Source organism: Triticum aestivum, chromosome 4D, assembly GCF_018294505.1.
Source record: "Triticum aestivum cultivar Chinese Spring chromosome 4D, IWGSC CS RefSeq v2.1, whole genome shotgun sequence".
Lineage (NCBI taxonomy): Eukaryota > Viridiplantae > Streptophyta > Magnoliopsida > Poales > Poaceae > Triticum > Triticum aestivum.
Window position 1 is genome coordinate 368,842,955 of NC_057805.1, and position 22,368 is coordinate 368,865,322.

At 45.8% G+C, this 22,368-nt stretch overlaps 1 protein-coding gene across 3 annotated transcripts; it reads right to left on the reverse strand.

Moving 5' to 3' along the window:
* Nucleotides 1-1,780: 1,780 nt before the first annotated feature.
* LOC123097974 (cold-responsive protein kinase 1) lies at nt 1,781-5,410 on the reverse strand. Of its 3 annotated transcripts, none has more exons than XM_044519835.1 (7): nt 5,137-5,410; nt 4,776-4,929; nt 3,877-4,001; nt 3,538-3,748; nt 3,216-3,453; nt 2,796-2,946; nt 1,781-2,601 (listed from the first exon to the last, which is right to left on the reverse strand). In XM_044519835.1, exons 2-7 carry the CDS (start codon nt 4,864-4,866, stop codon nt 2,233-2,235), a joined length of 1,185 nt encoding a protein of 394 aa, XP_044375770.1. In that variant the 5' UTR covers nt 4,867-4,929; nt 5,137-5,410; the 3' UTR covers nt 1,781-2,232. The 3 variants fall into 3 exon arrangements, with proteins under 3 accessions (XP_044375770.1, XP_044375771.1, XP_044375772.1); XM_044519836.1 differs by having other exon boundaries at nt 3,877-4,006; nt 5,137-5,385; XM_044519837.1 differs by lacking the exon at nt 3,877-4,001.
* Between the last annotated feature and the right edge of the window lie 16,958 nt (nt 5,411-22,368).

Consider the following 22,368-nt stretch of genomic DNA (forward strand, 5'->3'; position numbering starts at 1 on the left):
GGTTGATGTTTGCTTTGTCTAAAGCTTTATGAGTCTTGTTTGGAAGCATATGTAGTGTGTCTTACTGGATAATCTAAACTTTGCTTACAAACACTTAAGCCCTCATCCAAAGGAATCCCATTGGGAAAACACAAGCATCTTGTTCTTAAAGGATTTTCACTTTAGCTACATTTGATTCAACGGAATCAGCCAATGGATTTTCTTTTTAAGAATCAAAAGGAATTCTGAAACATTCTAAAATGGTTAGATATACCCACCACATCTTTTCTAGTAGAATTCTACGAGCCAAACATGTACGTTCATGGCTTACACGTATTCCTACTACATTTTGTGTTCTTAGAAAGCTATGAATCAAATAGGCTATTGCTTACAATCATGTGTAGGGTGTAGTTATTGCGTGCGGTGTTTCTGCTCCCGAGCTTATCTGCACCTGCCCTGACGAAAAAAATCAAAACAATACTAAAAAAATTCAAAAAATTCCCCAAAAAAATTTGTGGTAGATAAGTTTATGCGTGAGGTGCGCTCAAGTTTCAACTCATTTGGACATCTGAGCAACTCTCAGCAAAAAAGACGAATCCGGGGTCTGTGAAAATGTTTACTGTTTACACACTGTTCTGACCCGATATTTTTTTCTGAGAGCTGCTCAGATGTTCAAATAAGTTGAAATTTGGAACGAACCTCACGCATAAAATTATCTATCACACAAAAAACAATTGGATTTTTAGGAATACTGTGGTTTCTGAAAAAACCTTGGTATTAAATACTTTGAAGTGTTTGGCTCAAAAAATTACTGTAGTTTAATATACCGAGGTATCTTTGATACTGTAGTTTTTCTGCAGTATTTAAAAAAGAGGCCCTGACCTCTTTCTTAAAAACTGAACCAAGTGAAGTCGTTGAGAGAGTGCTAAGCCTGTTGACACCGCCATCTACGCACTGATTAGAAAATCAGTCGCCGCGGCCGCCGACTCATCTATCTGTTGTATATTTTATAATGAATTCACTGGTTGCCGAATAGTTTCTGCACATCTCGAACAAAGCTAGCTTGCTAAATAGATTGGTCATTGGAGCACACTCGTACACAGGAGGTTGACTCGTGCATGGCCATGTAGCTGCAGGTGATTAATCCGGTCATACACTAGCACACGCTGATTAATCCGGTGATGTTGCTTTTTAGGTGTTGATAAGTTAGCACGTGCTATTCGGCCATGTAGTTATTAACAGAAACCGCAGCAAAATAACATCATTCTACTTGCACCGAATTCACCCTTCAAAAAAAAACTTGCACCGAATTCAAATATATAGATGAACCAACTACTTTTTTTACACACACAATATATTGTCATTTTTTTGCGAGAACATATATTGTCATATTGACATTTGGAATATTGTACAGTACTTTATTAAGAGTATAGCTTGCAATGTCAAAATCATTTGGTGTTGACAATATATCTTTGTTCTCTTGGTATTGTCATATTTATAATTTCGTTTCAGTACCCTCTTCGTTCACAAATATAAGATGTTTTGAATATTTTAATATGAACTACAAAGGGATTGAAATGAGTGAACAAAAACACTAAAACCTCTATATACATCTGATTCATAAAAATTTTGGAAAATCTTATATTTGTGAAAGGAGGGAGTAACTCCGTTTGGAACAGAAGTTTTTCTTTCCTGACAGGTGGAACTGTCATTCAAAAATCAAGTGAGAAAACATTTGGCTCCAAATGGGCTCCTCTAGGTGCGGTCCAGTAAAAAAATTATATACTGTAACATCCCACCATGAACAAAAAGTACAATGTATAAACGGTCTGCAGAAACTTATCATAATTTCTACACATATGTTCACTCTCTACATGAAGAAAAGTAAACTTATAACATTAAAATTGTGACTAGGGTTATGTGCACAGAGGGAGCTGTTCAGCTGTTCCTCGCCACATCTATCTCATATGCTGCCTTCTGTTGGGAAGCTCCAACGACATAATGCTTGTACGATGCGTCTCTACACCAAGCACTAAAGAATAACATGTGTTAAACTTTGAAGTGAAGTGCACATTCTGTACAGCAGCAATTCACAGCTACTACCCTCAGCATCCTGTATCTCCTGAATCAGGGCTTCAAGTACATTATGTGCAATTTTCCATTTCAACATAAACCTTGTCAGCACTCGACGCATCAAAACCTCATGGCACTCTGATGAAGGTGGCAAACAAGTTTGCAAGTTGGTCCACCACATCACCTAGGTGAAACCTCCGTTGTGCTAAAATTACAGCTGTTCATGTCTCTAGTCTGTGTGGTGCAGGACCCAGCCGCGTTGACTCTGGTGCTCTGACTCGAGGACGTGTCCAGAGCCAAATCCCCCAAACTGCCCATTTTACGACGGGGTTCTTTCAGCACACCCGGTGGGACGGCGTTTTGAAGATCAATTTCTGTTTCATTAGCTAGCATATGGACCACCTGCTTCATGGATGGCCTCTGCTGTGCTGTTGCTTGGGTGCACAGAAGTGCCACCTTGATGAAACGAAGTACTTGCTCCTCTGGGTATTCTTCCACGTCTGGATCTACAATTTCCAAAAGCCTCCCTTCTTCTCGCAGCTTCCATGTCTGCAGTTCAGTCCAAGTCAATTATGCAAAAGAAAAAATAGGATCACCATCACCAATATGTGCTGCGAGTCTACCATGGGGAAATCTAGGACTCTTTGTGCCCAGAATTATGATGCTGCAGCTATCAAGAGTTCATACAAGCATGGTATTGTATGGAGAAAGGAGAGGAGGAAGGAGAGGCGAAAGTGAATTACCCATTCCACAAGGACATGCATATCTTCCCCCCAAGTCGATTTGCTGCTGCTTTCACCACTTATAACTTCAAGAAGCAGCACCCCGAAACTATATATGTCTGCTTTCTTGGTTAACTGTCCCAATAATGCATACTCTGGAGCCAAGTAACCCCTGCAGGAGAGATCATATCCGCAAAGGTCAATAGAAGTTTGTTGTTATGGAAAAAGCAAAATACAACTAATAGTCTTGACAGCATCACAACAGTCAAAATTGGTTCAACTGGGAGAAAAGTAACTGAAGGCAGCTGATTGAAATATCTTTGCTTTCATCGTTAATAGTAAGTACAGCATGATATTTGTTCCGGAGAAAATCTACATAAATACACATAACTCACACTGTAAAAGCAAATAAGTAAACCAAAAGATTTAGAGAGGACTGACATTGTTCCCGCAACGCGCGTGCTAATGTGAGTGATGGCATCAGGGAAAAGCTTGGCCAGTCCAAAATCTCCAATTTTAGGAACCAGTGTCTTATCAAGTAAGATGTTGCTAGCCTTGATATCACGGTGGACTATGCGTGGTTGTGCTTCCTCGTGAAGAAATGCAAGACCAGAAGCAGTTCCAGTACAAATGGCAGCTCTTGTTTGCCAGTTCAAAGGGATACATCTACTCTTTGGTCCTGATCACAAGGTAATGCACAGGATTATGAAAGTTAATATACAGGTCAGACTTTGTGCAAGTAAAATTCCAGTCTTAAACTTACCAAGCAAAGCATTTGACAAACTGTTGTTCTCCGCATATTCATACACCAATAATCTGTTATTCCCTTCGACACAGCAACCAATGAGCCTTACAAGGTTGGGGTGCCTGACATTTGATATGACATCGATTTCTGTCAAGAACTCATTAGTTCCTTGCTTTGATTCAGCTGAAAGCCTTTTAATTGCAACTTGGGTGCCATCTTTCAGGTCTCCCTAAGTGAAGGAGAACCACCGTTATTCATTCTTCCAAAAGAGAACATTGGTAGTAAAGTATGACTAATGAGCAGTGATAACATACGACATATAAAGTAAGAAGGCAGCAATACGACCCAATGATTCACCTTATAAACTGGTCCAAAACCCCCACGGCCAATGCAGTTTGTCATTTGAAAATTCCGTGTGGCAGATTTCAACTCTTTTAGTGAGAAGACTTGTATATTTCGTCCGGATCTTGATAATACATGGCCTGGACTTTTTTTCAGAGTTGATATCATCATTGGCAATTAAAAAGGAAAAGGCTGAGCAAAAATGCACTGAAACATAATAGTAAACATTATAGTTGAGGATTTGAGGGTACCATGGTTATGGCCAAGATCCTCGCAGTTAGATGATTAAACATACCAAAACATCGGCTTACTAGTTCAAGAAACAGAGATAGAATTTTTTTCTTCTTTCTTATTGCTTATGATATTGCCAGATGTGTGTCATGGTATAGTTTCTGATTGGATCACAAAACCTCTAGTGTAGGAAATGTTCCATTTAAGCCTGAGTTATGACACAGGTAAAACATCATACCAATAGCACTATCATATGTATGAAAAAGCCGACAAACATCTAGATATTTTTTCCTGTTACAAAACATTAAGGTACGCCAGTTTGCTGTTGGAATTCACAGTGTTCTGTGGTTCATATGAATGGAAGTCTCTGTTCTTCAGTCTCGTTGTTAAAAGGGGATTGCTGAAATTAACTTTTATCAAGGCACTAACTAGGGAAAGGACACTAAACTTCTCATGATTGAGTCCCTCTGTAACACTTGAATAATTGAAAAAACTAGTAAGGAGATACCATAAAGTGGTTGGGGACAACATAGCTAAGCAGGACAGGTCTGCAGCAAATCCCCCACTCTTTTCATGTCAAATAGCAAGTATGTTCTTAAAATTCGAAGACCAAAATGTTGGAAAGCTTTAAGCAGGACTATCAATTTAATCATTACCACACGAACAGAACCAATGAAACGTACCAGAACGAGGAGACGCAGCCGCGGCCGCTGGACCATTTGGACCTGGCCCCGACTTGGAGCCGCTCCAGAGGCAGCTGGCGGAGCTCCCCATGCGCCGAATCCCGTGGCCTACCCGAGACCTTTATCCGAAGCCAGTTCCAATCTGCGCCCGGAGCTGTGGAGGGGACGAAATTAACCATCTCAGCACGATGGAGTAACCAAAACACACATACACACATGACCTCCTCCACCGGATCGCGGCAGTCGACGAAGGGGAACAAGCAGGGAAGCTAAAAACCTAGCTTGTAAATTTGTACGGCGACACTAATCACCAGCTAGACTTTGGGCAACCCGGAAAGCCCGAGGGGGTAGTAGCACCAACCTGGTCGAGGAGCAGATGATGGGCTGGTGGCTGCGGCGGAAGCAGATTGGTGGAGCTGCCGGAAGTTCCCACCGGGGCGAGCCAACCGAATGTTTTGCGGCGCCGCCGCCACCGACGCCTCGTGGTGGTGTGGTGGACAAGCCAAGCCGAGGAGGTAGGCGGGGGCGAGGAGGGGGAGAGGAGAGCAGAGCAGGCGGAAGTTTTACCGGGTCTCGGCTGTGGCGGAGCGCGTCGCTTTTGTTCGTTTTTGGGGGCAGCGACGAGGATGGTCCGACGAACGCACTGACCGGTTGACCATGTGACCCGCCCCCAGCGAGTCCACGTTTCTGGGTCACGGCTCGGCCCAACCCAACCCAACCCAACCCGGCGGCATGAGAATTCCGTCCGTCGTGGGGCTACCTGCCGCTGGTTCCTATTCGGCGCCTTATGCGCCCGATTCTTCGTATTCCGCAAACCGGCGCACACCCGCCGTCCGCGCTGGGCCGGCCCATTTAGTTGGTTTTTTCTGTGAAAAACTGCAACAAAAATTGCGCGGCGAGGGGTTTCGATACTGCGCTCGCCTTGTCCTACATGGAGCACAGTAACCACCACGCTAACAACATTTCTTATGAATACTAACCCTCGTCCTCACCCTTTTGTTCTTTACTTACTTTTTCTCCTTTTCTTTTTGTCATTTAGTTTCCCTTTTTTTCTTTCTATAAAATCCGCGAAATGTTTCTCAAAATCCGTTAACTTTTTCAAAATTATGTTTTTTTCAAAATGTTTCTCAAATTTGGTGACCCTTTTTCAAATTCGTTGAACTTTTTTCAAATCCGATGAACTTTTTTGAAATTCAATGAACTGTTTTTTTATTTTGATGAACTTTTTCCAAATTCAGTGAACTTTTTTGAACTTCAATGAACTTTTTTTCAAATTCATGATTTGTTTTTCATATTCGATGAACTTTTTTTTTCAAATTTGATGAACTTTTTTCAACTTTGTTGAACTTTTTTTCAAATTCGCTGAACTTTTTTTCAAATGCGATGAACTTTTTTTTCAAAAAGATGAACTTTTTTCACTTTTCCATAAACGTTTTTCAAAATCGATGAACTTTTCTTAAAAATGATTAACTTTTTTCTCGAAATCATTGAGTTTTTTAAGTTTATGTACTTTTTCTTCAAAAATGATGAACTTTTGTCTCAAAATCGATGATTGTTTTTGTAGTTGTGAGATTTTTTCGTCAAATGTTGAACTTTGGCTCAAAATCGATGAACATTTTTCAAATTCATGATTTAAAAAAAACTAAGGGATAATAAATAGCGCAGCCACACGTGTTCTTATACTATAAGCGCTATTATTGGCTACAAGTGTTCAATGGGTGTAGTGGTTAGCTAAGCTGGAAGCCAGGAATAAATGGGTGGCGTTGTGAGTTCGGATCCCGGTGGAAGCAGTTTTTGTGCCTTTTTCTGTAGTTTTTGGTTCGTTGCGCTTTGCCTTACCGGGCCGGCCCAACAAGGCACTGCGTGGGCGCCATAAACCTGTTCGGGCGCATAAGGCGCCGAACAGGAGGTCTCCTACCTGCCTGCCTGCGCGCTCGGGCACGCGCACGCGTGGGTGGCCGCGCTGACGGGTCTGCCACCCTGCGTACGTACGTGGCTTCGTTCGTTCATGGATCGAAAGATCCGCGTTTCATCACGAGCACCGCGTCTTCCGTCCTCCGTACAAAAGTTTGCTCGGCACCACACGCGGGATCGGGCTCGGGTTCCCGTGTAGAAATGATGGTTGTGGGTTGTTTTGTAGACAGTTATGTGTTCAAACAACGTGTCAGGAAGCAATTCTCGCTCTAGATTGACTTTTCTTTTTCTTGCAGTAAATTAATAGCTGCTGCCCGACGTCAAAGGTGTGATCTTCTAGATGCCCTGGCTGAAAGTCAGCCCAAGAAATATCCCGCAGCAGGAATTGTTGACAAGCCTCCTCAGATAGCATCTCCAACGGATGATTGATGATGCAAAATACGACGCTCAAAAACAGTATTATAGCATCTCCAACGGATGATTGATGATGCAAAATACGACGCTCAAAAACAGTATTATAGCATCTCCAACGGATGCCAAAATACCATCCCATTGTTAGATTCTTCTGAGATGAAATGAAGCCTTCTCAGTGCATGTGCTTTCTGGACCGTCCGATTGGGCTTCCAAACAAATTCAGACCGTCCGATCTTGAGATGAGACGATCATGGTCGTCGGATCAGGTCTGGTGTGAAAACCAATGAATAGTGCATCTCTTTCGCCCTTCGTTTTTCACGCGTTCGGCCTTCCTACCTCTCCATGACAGGTGGGGCCAGGCGGGATGGGCCGGCGCTGTCATAGACTGTGGAAGCGGGTGTGTCCTGTGCTGGTTTGAATGGGCGTGGGGGTCGGGCCACCACGTGTAGGTTCGCTTGCCCGCCGAGGGTATTTGTGGGATTTCACGTCAAGGCACTTGTATGGGGTCCGGTGAATGGCTCGACTGGGTGAAACCCTAGCCACTATCCCCGCCGCGCCCCTGTCTTTCTCTCTTGCCACAGTCGTCACGCTCCCCCTTCCTTTCTCGTCGCCGAGCTTGCCGCCACCGCTACTCACTCACCGCCACCCCCACCCCATTCCCTAGACACTGAGCGTGAGCAGCAGCGCGAGTGGCACGGCTGGCGAGTCGGCTTTGTCATACGAGGGGCGCACCAAGAAGGCCATGGAGCACGGCCGGACAAAGGCGATGGCCACATGTAGCCATCATTGAGAGGAGTGTCAGCCGCCGAGACAGCCGTCCACGTCGCCATTGCCGTCGTCCTCGCACCGGCAGATCCTCCGGCGCGACTCCCTCGAGGAGCTTCCACCTACCCACCGTGGTCGTCGGTGGGTCATGCTCCTCGAGTGAGCACTTCCCTCTACAACCTCGGTCCCCTGTCTCTACTTCTCCACCGCGACACCGTCCTCCAGATCTACATCGGTCGTTCGATCTACACCACCCTACATCGGCCGCTCGATCTGCACCGCCACAAAAATCAACTGGCACATTGATCCGAGGTGAGCATCCCCTTACCAAATCATCCTCTTGCACATGCCTTCTCACGTGGCTCACCCCATTCAGGGTGCTCAATTGCTGACCCGACTGCCTGGGGGTTGATTGCTGGCCGGCCGACTGTGGATGTGCTACCGGCGATGAGATCTAGAAGGAGGAGTGCTACTTCTTGAGTTTGCGTTGGTTTTTTCCTTAAAGAGGAAAGGGTGATGCAACAAAGTAGAGATAAGTATTTTCCTCAGTTAAGAACCAAGGTATCAATCCAGTAGAAAAAACGCGCAAGTCCCCAATATATGCACCTACACAAACAATCAAACACTTGCACCCAACGCGAAAAAGGGGTTGTCAATCCCTTCACAATCACTTGCAAAGGTTAGATCTGATAGAGATAGATATAAAAGATTACTAAAACATAAAAGTAAATAAATTGCAGCAAGGTATTTTTGGTATATAGATCTGAAAATATATGAAGAAAAATATACCCGGGGGCCATAGGTTTCACTAGAGGCTTCTCTCTTGAAGGCAAATAATACGGTGGGTGAACAAATTACTGTCGAGCAATTGATAAAAAAGCGCAAAGTTTTGACGATATCCAAGACAATGATTATGAATATAGGCATCACGTCCGTGTCAAGTAGACCGACTCCTGCCTGCATCTACTACTATTACTCCACACATCGATCGCTATCCAGCATGCATCTAGAATATTAAGTTCATAAAGAATGGAGTAACGCCTTAATTAAGATGACATGATGTAGAGGGATAAACTCAAGCAATATGATGAAAACCCCATCTTTTTATCCTTGATGGCAACAATGCAATACATGTCTCGCTACTCCTACTTTGACACTGGGTGAAATCATGCAAGATTGAACCCAAAACTAAGCACATCTCCCATTGCAAGAAAAACCAATCTAGTTGGCCAAACCAAACCGATAATTCGAAGAGAAATACAAAGATATCAAATCATGCATATAAGAATTCAGAGAAGATTCAAATAATATTCATAGATAAGCTGATCATAAATCAACAATTCATCGATCTCGACAAACACACCGCAAAAGAAGATTACATCAGATAAATCTCCAAGAACATCGAGGAGAACGTGGTATTGAGATCAAAGAGAGACAATAAGCCATCTAGCTACTAGCTATGGACCCGTAGGTCTGTGGTAAACTACTCATGCTTCATCGGAAGGGCAATAGGGTTGATGTAGATGCCCTCCGTGATCGAATCCCCCTCCGGCAGGATGCCGAAAAAGGCCCCAAGATGGGATCTCACAGGAACAGAAGGTTGTGGCGGCGAAAAAGTATTTTTGTGGACAATTCTGGTGGTTCGGCAATATTTGGGAATTTATAGGCTAAAGAATAGGGTTAGAAGAGCTCCGAGGGACCCACAAGGCAGGGGGCGCCCCCCTGGGGCGCGCCCTGCACCCTTGCCGTCGCCTCGAGACTCTTCTGACTTGGTACTCAAGTCCTACATGTGTCTTTTGGTCCAAGAAAAATCATCGTAAAGCTTTATTCCGTTTGGACTCCATTTGATATTCCTTTTTTGTGAAACTCAAAAACAAGGAAAAAACAGAAAGTGGCACTGGGCTCTAGGTTAATAAGTTAGTCCCAAAAATAATATAAAATAGCATATTAATGCATATAAAACATCCAAAACAGTTAATATAATAGCATGGAACAATCAAAAATTATAGATACATTGGAGACGTATCAAGCATCCCCAAGCTTAATTCCTACTCGTCCTCGAGTAGGTAAATGATAAAAACAGAATTTTTGATGTGGAATGCTACCTAACATATTTATCCATTTAATTTTCTTTATTGTGGGATGAATGTTTAGATCCATAAGTTTCAAAACAAAAGTTTAATGTTGACATAAAAATAATAATAATCAAGCATACTAATAAAGCAATCATGTCTTCTTAAAATAACATGGCCAAAGAAAGTTATCCCTACAAAATCATATAGTGTGGCTATGCTCCATCTTCATCACATAAAGTATTAAATCATGCACAACCCCGATGACAAGCCAATAAATTGTTTCATACTTTTGATGTTCTCAAACTTTTTTAACTTTCACGCAATACATGAGTGTGAGCCATGGATATAGCACTATAGGTGGAATAGAATATGGTGGTTGTGGAGAAGACAAAAAGAAGGAGATAGTCTCACATCAACTAGGCGTATCAATAGGCTATGGAGATGCCCATCAATAGATATCAATGTGAGTGAGTAGGGATTGCACTACAAAAAAAAGACACATCCGTGACATTTTGGGCCGAACGGAAAAAAAATCTGTCATACTTATGACACTTCTATGACGATAATTGTGACAAAACCCGGTATCATCATAGATGTGGTGGGGTCCTACTTCTATGACAAAAAATCATGACAGAAAATGGGATTTTCGTCCTGGGCGGGCTGGAGACACAGCTGCATGACATTCTTTGGGCCGTCCATGACGGAAAAAATCATGGTAGAAGCGAGGGCGAGGAAAATATCGGGGTGTTCCCGGTTAGGGTGGGTGGTCGGGGCCGAGCGATGCGCGTTTCTCTCGTACACGCATGCGCGTGGGTGCGAGGCGTTGGGCTCTAACTGAACCCGAGCGATTGCACTGCAGGCTACGCATTACTGAACTCGAGTGATCGATCGATGGCTGTTAACTGAACCCGATCGAGCGATTCCTTCGCTACTGCTGCTAACTGAAGCCGATCGATGCTGCCTCTGGATGAACAGTGAGCGTTGTTGGGGGGTTTTGGATGAACAGTTCCCGGTGGGGGTGGATGAACAGGACCCCGTGGTGTTGCCTCTGGATGAACAGGACCCCGATCGATCGAGCCGGTTGGGGCTGGATGAACAGGACCCCGTGGAGGGCTGGATGAACAGGACCACCCCGTGGAGGGCAGGATGAACAGTAGACGGTGGAGGGCTGGATGAACAGTAGTCCGTGGAGGGGTGGTTGAACAGGAACCCGTGGAGAGGGCTGGTTGAACAGTAGCCGGTGGAGTAGCGCGCGGTGGAGGCTGGATGAACAGGAGCCCATGGATGAACAGTCGCAGGTGGAGGCTGGAGGAGGTCGACGGTGGATGAACAGTAGCCCGTGGAGGCTGGAGGGGGTCGACGGTGGAGATGAACAGTATCCACTGGAGTCCCGTTTTGCGGTACGCCACACCCCTCCCGATGAACAGGACCCCTGTTTCGACCGTAGCGCTCCAACACAAGTCCATTTCCTCCGTTTTGCGGTACGCCACACCCCTCCCGATCAACAGGACCCCCGTTTCGACCATAGGAGGTCCGTTTCCTCCGTTTTGCCGTACGCCAGACCCCTCCTGATGAACAGGATCCCATTTCAAACGTGGCCGGTCGAACACAAGGCCGTTTCCTCCGTTCTGCGGTACGTCAGGCCTCGTTTCCATCGGCTGTTCCGTCCAAGCCCTCCCGATGAACACGACGATGCATTCCGTTCCGACCCAGCCGGTTGGCTCCCCATGAACACGACGACGCTGTTTCTCCGTTCCGACCCAGCCATATACACGAGCCCTGGCCGTACGTATGCGCGAGTAGGCGTTCGAGACCCTGCCCGTATGTACGTATGTGGCCGTATTTTCTTTCTTGCATAGTTACCGCTGTACGTACGTGTACATGCTACGTGCGCGCCTCTACTATGACACGTGCGCGCCTCTACATCGACCAGTATGTACGTACACGTTCGCGACCAGAATGACAACGCTACGTACGCTTCGACCAGGTGGGTCCTGACTGTCAGGCACTTCCTTGCGTGCGATGATGTAGCTGGTGGGTCCCAGCAGTCAGGGGGCGAATCGTTTTTTTTGCCCGGACGCACTTCCTTGCGTGCGAAGATGTAGCTGGTGGGTCCCACCAGTCAGGGGGGCGAATCGTTTTTTTTGCCCGGACGCACTTCCTTGCGTGCGAAGATGTAGCTGGTGGGTCCCACCAGTCAGGGGGAAATGTTTTTTTCGTGAAATACGGTGGCCCGTCCGGTGGGTCCCCGCTGTTAGGTGGAGGAATAATTATTTTGCGCGTAATAAGGAGGCACTTCCTTGCTGCGGCCGTGGACCCAACTGTCAGCCTCTCCACGCACAGTACTCTTCCGATGGAAGTCGGTCATTGACCACATTGACCACGTCGCGCCGAGAGCACCAAGGCGGTGGACGACGGCGAGGCCTAGGAAGGGGACGACGCAGAGCCAGGGAAGACGCGGCAGTGGATGCCCACACGGAGAGGAGCACGAGGGTTCACTGGTTCGGCTGCGGTGTCAGGCTGCCGTCGTCGCAGAATAACACGGGGTGTGGGTGAGTAGAGGGATGGCCTGGCCAGCGGTGGGAGTAGTAGGTGGCGGTGAGGCCTCCGCGGCATCGTAGCCGGCCACGGGAGGCAGGAGCACGAGGCACGACCGGCGTTGGTTTGGGTGGCTGGAGCAAGAAGACCAGAGGTTGAAGAAGCACTACGGCCGTTGGATGGACATCGTACGGTCAATGGAGCTAGAATCGTGCATATTGACTAAGTTGACAAAGCCCTCCGTCCCCGTCAACTTAGTAGGCCCACAAGTTAGCCTCCCACTATACTGGGTCCCAGCTAGCAGGGGGAGTATTCATTTTTTTGTGCGTAATAAGGAAGCACTTCCGGTGGGTCCGAGCAGACAGCGGGGGGAACATTTTTTTCGCGAAATACGGTGGCCCGTCCGATGGGTCCCAGCAGTCAGGGGGGAAACGTTTTTTCGCCAAATACGGTGGCCCATCCGGTGGGTCCCTGCTGTCAGTTGGAGGAATAATTATTTTCCGCGTAATAAGGAGGCACTTCCTTGCGGCTGCCGTGGACCCAGCTGTCAGCCTCTCCACGACAGTACTCTTCCGATGGAAGTCGTTCCTTGACCACGTTGACCACGCCGCGCCGAGAGCACCAGGGTGGTGGACGACGGCAAGGCCTAGGAAGGGGACGACGTGGAGCCGGGGAAGACGCGGCAGTGGATGCCCACGCGGAGAGGAGTACGAGGGTTCACTGGTTCGGTTGCGGTGTGAGGCTGCCGTCGCCGCAGAATAATAGGGGGTGTGGGTGAGTAGAGGGATGCCTTGGCCAGCGGTGGGAGTAGTAGGGGGCGGTGAGGCCTGCACGGGAGGCGGGAGCAGGCGGTCCCTCCGGTGCTGGATTTGGCGGCTGGAGCAAGAAGATCAGAGACTGAAGAAACACGATGGCCGTTGGATTGACATCCAACGGTTACGTCTGCTATAATCGTTTGTTGACGTATATAATAACTAAAAAAAAATCTTGCATACGTGTCAACTTAATAGGCCCATAAGTCAGACCATTCCCTCTTTTTTAATAATTTATATATAGCTCATTGCGACTTCTTATGCAATTTATTGCAGTCCGTTTTTTGGTTGGCCAGGGCCAATTTCGCATATTTCTGTGGGTTCCAAAATATTTTTAATACCGAAATGTCGAGCCAGATTTAAAGTACTTTGAAGATATATTTAAATTAGGTTAACGCCCAGTGAAATAAGAATCTGAAAATGTGAAAAAAAATCAAAAATTATAAAGTAATTGCCAATTTGTCATCTGTTTTTATATTTACAACCAATTTCATATTACTTTCAAGATTTGCAGGCGTCTTGAAAGAGTTCCAGCCCATCAGGGTGTAGAAAAATAAATAGGCATGGATTGGGTATTCTTCAGAAAAAATAAACTGGGCTCATTTTCACAAAGAAAAAATAGCTGGGCTGGTCACATGGTGAACATAAAATATAAGCCTGGGCTAGACGGGCCACAGCCCAGTTCAAACCCTGCTCCGTCTCAACAATAACAAAAAAAATACTGCTCGAGCAGCTACGTCCCAGGTGTCAGCCGATCTTGTGCTGTTCTCTTGTCTATTGACTATATACGCTCACAATGTCGTGGGTCCCAAATGTCAGGAAAACACTAGGAGGAAGCATATTATTTTTCCATACGCTGACATGGTGGGCCCGTACTGTCATCCTCTCCACGTACTTCTGCCGATTCCTCTTGTTTGTTGACCATGTTGACAACGCGAGAGGGCGGCGCCGCGGCGAGCGCACCAAAGCGCGCGGAGGACGACGGAGAGGTCTCGGACGTCGGCGTTAACGATTTAGGAGACGGTGGGATGGCGATGCATGCGCTGAGGCGCAGCCAGCCGTGGGAGGCGGAAGCAGGCGGCCCCGCCGGCTGGTTTGGTTTTGGCGGCTGGAGGAAGACAAGACTGAAGAAACACGACAGACTGTAAAAGCAGCAGGAGTACTTAACAACCTTAACTGAAACCAGCAGGGGCACTTAACAACCATAGCTGAAAGCAGTATGAGTACTTATACAGGTTCAACCATACAAAGCACGCCTCGAACAGTGCTACTTTGCCTACAGTTAACCAAGTGAGGCCGACAAGCCCCAGGACAAGGCCCAGGCGCCACCCCGCGCATCCACAACCTTCTGAAAGCGGCTTCATCTCGCAATGTGGTCAATAAATAGGATATTCGCTTTAGAGCCATGGAGAAGCAGGAACATAATCTTCTGTCCTATTCTCCAAGATGGACGGGCCTTCATTATATTTGAGACCACCCATGAATAAGTATCTTTTCACCTTCAAGGGGAATGGAGTAGGTCGACATAAACATCATGTTGTGACCAAGCGCAAGTCTGACCCGACCATGGTCAGGCATCTTTATAGGAACAATAGAACTGGGCAGTTTCTGTTTCAAGAAGATCACAGCTGTAAAACTGTGTATAAGCAATAGTTTATGAACAACATATATAACAGAAAACAGCTCGTACCATAAGTTTCTCGACACAGTTGGACCTGTTGAACGAGTGCAGCAGTGGCACACATATCCCACGTGGCCTTCCACCATTGAAACGCCCCACAAGGACCTCAAGACGATCAATAAAGTGTAGGAACTTGTGGATGTCGTCCCAGTCAACTTCAGTGCCATCAGTAAAAGCTGAGTTGTTATAGAATAACAAACGAGCAGCCTGCTTAACTCTGAAAAAACCTACACGTGCCACCAATTATAAGAAAATATTAGTTAGAAGTAGCATCTTCGTGAGAGATTCGTTGCTACCTCTAAAGTTAAATTGTGATTAGTTAGACAAAATAGCTGGATTAAGAAGTAATCGAGGCAACAAGCAAGAACCAGATACAAAACTAACATGGATGAACAATTGGAACGACGTCGGGGTGGAAGATCACAGTGAAGATGAGACCAGGTTCTGCTATTTCCATCAACATTCGTGCGCCAACTTTCAGTCTGTAACACTTGAGAAAGTTTATCCAAGTTCGGCCATAAAAAAGCAGTGATCTTCTTGGTTCATGAACCCAACTCGGAACTTATATCCATGGCTTGTCTTCACTGTGACCATTAAACTGGTGTATTCAGTTATGGCAAGGCCGAGCATCTTGAGTACATGTGTTCTGGCAGAGCAAATAATGCACTGCAGGAAAAATAATATGAGAACACAATGTATTCCCTATCCAAATCTAGAAATAACTTCCTCCTTCACGTCAGTGTTGACCATCGTACTGGTAGTACCTTTTATCCAAATATAGCAATCCAAATTTCCAAATTAGTCGACAACATGTTCAAAAAAACCCCACCCTCCCGGATAGAAAAGAGGATTATAGGAACATACTGTGCGCGTTTTAAAATCCCGTGTTAGGATGAGAAGGAACAAGTGTGGCGTCTCGCCCAGGGCGCAGAAACCCGTAGGGTCCTCGCACTTTGGGCACTGCAAATGAAACACACTAGATTTAGTAGGAAGAAAAATGCATCAACGGCGGCGGCTGCCATCCTAGGATTACCCGCGACCAAGGGACTTGGATTTATCGGGGATGGATGAAGAATTCGTACCTAGTTCTCCATGAGAAAACCCTATGCAATCGCCGAGAGGGGGTTTTCTCTGAACAAGCAGACGAGGGAGAAGGGGATTCAGGCCCAGTGAAATATTGCCACTTTGCCCGTCCAGCTTACTGCTAAAGCTGGAAGGGGGGTTGTGATTTGACGGCTCATTGGGCATTACTGCGGCGCTACGGCCGGGGTGTGTCTACCGTGCAGTTGTGCACTCTAATTTGTGCATATGGCACGTGGACCCCGTTGCCGGATGCCCCACATATCAGCGAAAGGAAGTAGAAAGACAGGAGTAACTAGTTACACGAAAATATATTTTTGATAGAGAGATACTCCCTCTGTAAAGAAATATACAAATCTTTTATATCACAACTTTATACATTAGAAAAATCAAGGGGAATATATATAACATATATAATTATAAAAACAGAGTTGTTTTAACACAGTATAGACGAGTTGGTGATGATGGTGTGCCTGCCATCCTGCAATATAGGCTGTCCGATTTATATCTGACGGATAGGAAGGAAACTATGGCAATTTTGCAAAAAGGTACCCACACGCCTCTCCTCATTTGCAAATAAGGCCTTCCCTAGTTCATCCTCTTCTCTCACAAGATAAAATACTCATACAAATGCATCTTGATGTTACGTGCAACGCACGGGCATTATGGGGGTTGAGTTGAGAATATAATACTCAGACAGGCTCACGGTTCTGGACTTTGGGCTGCAGGCCCACCCTGCATGTTTGGGGGCCCATATGTTCTACCTCAACGCTTTTCATATTGCAAGCGATCGGTACGGCGCTGGTTTTAGATGTTGTCGCAAGGCGAATACACAAAATTGAATAAAGCACGACAACTGTTGGAATGAAATCGAACGACAGTTCCTAACCAGCAATGAGAGTTGCAATTCTATCAACGATATACCATGTGATAAATAATACTGTCGTATTACTTATACACACAGGACACTTGTTTCACCATGCCAGATTATTACATCAAAATCTCTCGTAGGATAGATCAGTTCGGCAGTTGAGTGCTGCTACTGAAGAATTTCAAAGTTGATTTGGACCAGCTCTCCTTGCCGATAAAGTTCGATTTTGAGATCATCCCCTACTGCAAGATATGATTTATATTTGAACCTTGACCATCCTTTAGCATCAATCATCATGCGACCATCCTTTGTACTTACGGTATATTGAGCAGGTTCATTCACACCGAGGCTGCGCATGGTAAGAGAAACTTGGCCGCTGTCGCCCGGATTGTTGAACGACTCCCTCGTTGCTCTAGGAATTCTCTGTTTGCAAACAAGAAGACATACCCAAACAGTTAGATCAACACAGTGAATCGTGCGAAACAACATGGAAAGAAAAAAGAATGAAACAATTGGGCGGCCAATGCTTACCAAGAAGGTGGACATGTCGGTTTTTGTAAGGACTTCGGTATATGAAGTGCGAACTGTAGCCCAGTCTGTTGCTGGTGCAACTACTCGTTCGATTGCCGCTGCACGGGCCGAAGCAGATGCAAGTGCAAGTGTTGGTGCAGGTGCCGAAGCCGCTGCTGCCGCCAGAGATGGTGCTCCTTGTAGAGCTGGTGTCGGTGTCGGAGCAGGTGCCGGTGTCGATGCCCGATCCTCTGGTAGATCAGCCTGATCCACTGACGTGGTCGGTGCCCAATCCTCAGCTGGATCAGACTGAGCTGCTGCCGCTGTCAGTGCTAGAGCAACTGCCGGTGCTCGATCCGTTGCTGAAGGTGGTACCAATGTGCGAGACAGCGACGATCGTGTCTGGTCTGCTATGCTCAGCTCTCTAACTTGACTAGGCTTCATGACCATGATCCAGTTTTTTTCTTCATTTCTTTTAAACGCGAGAAGGACTAATTGTGGCGTTTTTGTTAAACCAAACTGCAGTTCATCATAGGGATTCAACTTGTACTCAGACAACAGACTGATCCAATTTTTTCCAGTAATATAAGTGATGGACAGTGCCTTCGTTACTGACACGACATAAGAAGTGAAACCTGCAAAAATAGCCATCGTAGAGCAAACCAAACGGTTTATTCTGTGATGAATGTCACATGGCAAAACCTGCATCATAAAATTGCAGGAAAGAAAGAAAACATGACATTAAATCAATAAGATTTAGACAGTAAATCAATAAGATTTACTTGATGTGACACGAGTGAATCCTTACCAGGAAATCACTATGTTGAAGTACTAAACAGAAGATTGATCGTCCAACTACGGGTGGCATGCAGGGGCCCCGCCTACTCCCACAAGCAGGATAGTCCAAAGGTCGTGACAAATCGTATGGACCGAACATCCATGGGACTAGAAATTCTGGTGGGTGCGATAAACCCTGCAATGCATACAGATATTGGAGTGTAACCATAATTGATAAACCGTCCTCACAAAAAAGATGATCTGGATACTTCAAAATATACAGACTGAATTGAGTGGACAGACATTAACATAGACCATTCTCAGGACCGACCACACACCAAAACCGGCAGTACTAATAAACAATACAGGGTTCACAAACACAAATCAAGTACTGAACAATAGTACTTACTACAGACAAGCAAAGTTGCACTAATTAAACTCTGCAGACTATTTCTTGCCACCGACCTACGGGATGAACCCCGCATAACTGACTAGGCCATGGACTTCGTGAGATATGTCTACATGCACCATCACCATCTCGTCAACCTTGGAGAACCTAACAGAGTGGTCTTTCCACTCATAAACATTATCATGAAGACAGGCCGCATCAGATTTGTTGGGAAGCTTTACAAGAACCGCACCCTTCGTAATCGAAGGCACAACCAGGAAATTGCTGTGGTCAAGTACAGCCTCGAGAACACGCCTGACAACAATGCTACAGGAAAACACTAGTTCAGGACACGTGGCGACAAGGACACAACAGCTGGATAGTTTAGCAGTAGAACTCATCCTTAGGTCTTCCAGTTCACACGGCATGACTTTGAGAACTTCATCTCCACCGCGGACCTGGTTCTAATTCAAACAGAAACCATATTTTATTACTACCTCCGTTCAGAAATATAAGATGATTTTCGATATTATACTCCATATATGACTACATATACACACAGAAATGAGTGAACAAAGACACTAGAACATGTCTTCAAAGGCATGAGAGCAGAGGGATTACTTGCAATATCCATAACACAAGTTACTGAGGCAAATATACCCTCTTCAAAGGTAGCATTGATGTTCATAAAGTAGGAGTAGTTGAAAGTAATCTATAAGAAATCAGTGTTAACCTCTCGCATGTTTTGGTCAAAAGAGGAATTTAGAACCGTCATTTGGCACACAAAACTCACATGCAAGATCACCCAGAAAGTTGTACCACTAGTACTAGTACTGCATGTTAGATGAAAAAACACGATCAAGATCGAGAAAAAGATCGTCAAGAAGAGATATTACCTGGACTTGCTTAATGAGGGATCCCAGAGAGGGGGGCTTGGACATGCTGATGGCTTTGAGCTTGTCTGCGGTAGTCTCGACGGGGTGCTTGCGCTTCTTCGTACCATGAGCCTCGACGGTTTTGGCCAGAGCCATAGACATCACTTCGGCCGGTGCTCCAGCGTCCATCAAGAAATTGTCAAATAGAAATAAAAGAAAAGAAACCATAATCACAAACCCAAAAGAAGAAAAGAGAGGGAGTTATAAGATCAGTCTCGGGGTTGCAAGACCAGGCCTTGGCCAGAATCAACACCATTGATGCGCTCACCTTTGCTTCTTTGGGAGAGAAGAACAATGGCAGAAGCAGGCCGGGGTTTTCTTGAAGAAATGAGGAACAAGATGAGGGAGAAGCGAGGGTTGGGTAGAGAGGAAGCTGGGAGAGAAGAGTGAAATGATGGTTGCTTCGTTCGTCCAACTTACTGCTGGAAAGGAGGGGGTTTTGTGATTTGACGGCTGATTGGGCATTACTGCGGCGCTTCGATCGGGGTAGTCTACCGTCACTCTAGTACAGAGTAATTTAGTGCATGGCTGGTGGACCCCGATGCTGGTTGTCCCACACGTCGGCGAAAGTGAGTAATTTAGTGCATGGCTGGAGGAGGATCCGCACAGTAGAGCGTGTCCACTGTTTTTCTGAAGAAAAAAATGATTACAGCAAGCGTTTCCACTCTTACGACGGAGGAGTGCGAAACACGGCAGCCACTTGAACATACACAATGCTCCTACTACTAGGCATGTGCAGTGGTTCATACGTCAGTACTACATAATCTTGTTGCTAGTGTAGTAAGATATGACGACAACAAATGATGTTGTGCGCATGTCAACTATATGAACAATAAAGTAGTAACATAGTACCGCTTTCTCGACTGTCCTGTCGAGAATGAACAGTGAGATCAATGTTAACAGAACTAGGTCTACAGCGCCCGGAGAGTATGGTGCTACAGTACTCCATGAAACATGAACCACATGAAGCATGGATAGTGTTAGGCACAGTGTATGAAGGGTGCACGGGATGGGCGCAAAAGTTCCCTTCTCGACCCACTTTTGGGTGTTTGGTAGAGTGCATGAAGGGTGCATGAGTCCACACTAGTAGGTTAACACAAATACACGAAGAGGAAACAACTACTCCGTCTAGGTGTGTAAGTCATCTTACGTTGTGCACTGCGACCAAGGCGGAGTGGAAAACGAGAAAACTTAATGTATTTTTGCTAATTAATAGCATTGCATGCAATGAACTAACCACTGCATGTCATGTTTATTAGTCTCAAGTCATTGAAAGCATGCACGGCCCACGTCTCTTATTGGTTGATATGTCACAAAACAAGAAATGGGGAGGGAGTTAATGTACCGTGCCTAAGTGTTTTGGGATTATTTGGTTTTCGTAAGGTGACTTACACACCTAGACAGAGGAGTATATTGAGATGAGAATGCAACCAAACACACCCACACGCTTTGTGCTACAGTGACTATCTGCATCGTCTGAGTTTGATCCAACGGTCATGTTGCGCCGAGACATGGACATGCCCATGCAGAGGGCGCCTAAACACCACTGAAGTCCCTCTGCTTCTCGAGGCGCATGACGTTGGTGATGCAGGGGGCAAAACGGCTGAAAGGCAATGCAATCTACGGGAAGGCGGAGGGAGCCAGCCGATGAGCGGGGAATCTTTTGGTTTTCACCATGGTAAAACACTAGTCGACGACTTCTCACATCAGGGAGCAGTGGGTTTTACAGGCGGAGTCATCGTGACTAATTGCTGCCGCGCCTGCTCCCGTCAATCAAAAAAATTAAAAATTCTGCCGCGCCTGCTCCCGTCAATCAAAAAATTAAAAATCCTGCCACACTCAAACACCAGAGCAACGCTGCGGTGGATATTTAAATTTACCTGCCGGCAAGTACATAAAAAAGGGGTGAAAAAACAAATGTGGCGGCGGCCTAGCTAATCGGTCGAACTAGCCCAACTAGCTAGGCACCGTGCTTCACTGATGTACTCGGCGGGAAAAGTGGTCTTTCGTGATTTGACGACTCATTTACTTGCTTCGGCGAAAACGCGTGGTAGGTCGTCCCACGTTAGGAAGAATATATGCATGCACCACCCGTAGGACCCCGAAACCGCGCGGTAGGGTGTGCCATGTCTCGACACGGAGGAAAAATGTGCGTGTAAAAATTTACCGTATCAGACGTAGTAGCTATGGTTCGACCTCGGGACCCAGCCAGTCGGTCGAAAACACCCCACTAGCCACACAACTTCATCATGCTAACATGGCACGGAGGATAAGTGTGGTTAGCTCCGTCTCGACCAGCCACAACGTCTCTTGTTCTAGGCGATTCTTCTATTTTCCAAGCTTTTTTTTAGTTGTAATAACACCACGGCAAGCTAGTGCCGCTCTTCGTGTGTGCCCGTGCAAAGGTTAGACGATGAAGAGAAGAGAGAGATCGCAGACCTGGGACCCACCAGTAAGTGAGTCAACGGTCATGCACGTGTTGACGAGGCACTCCCTCTACTCTACTCAACGTAATACTGTATAAAATCAAGTTATGGGACAAAGCCAACAACCGTTGTTGTTTTAGGGCTATCGACTTACGCTTTGTAGTCCAGGTTGCCAGTTCGAATCTCGTCTTTCAGATTTGTTAGTTTTAGGTCCAAATTTGATTAATGACAAGTGGGACCCCCGTGTGTTGTTCCGATATTTCAGTGTAGGATGATTTTTTTGAACAAACACTTTGCGCGGTTAGACAAGTAACGGCACAAGTTACACGTATTTTGCAAGTTTACGAACAAAAATGACAGTGGCATAGAATATCACATCCACCCCGCAGCTTAGATGCTATGGTGAT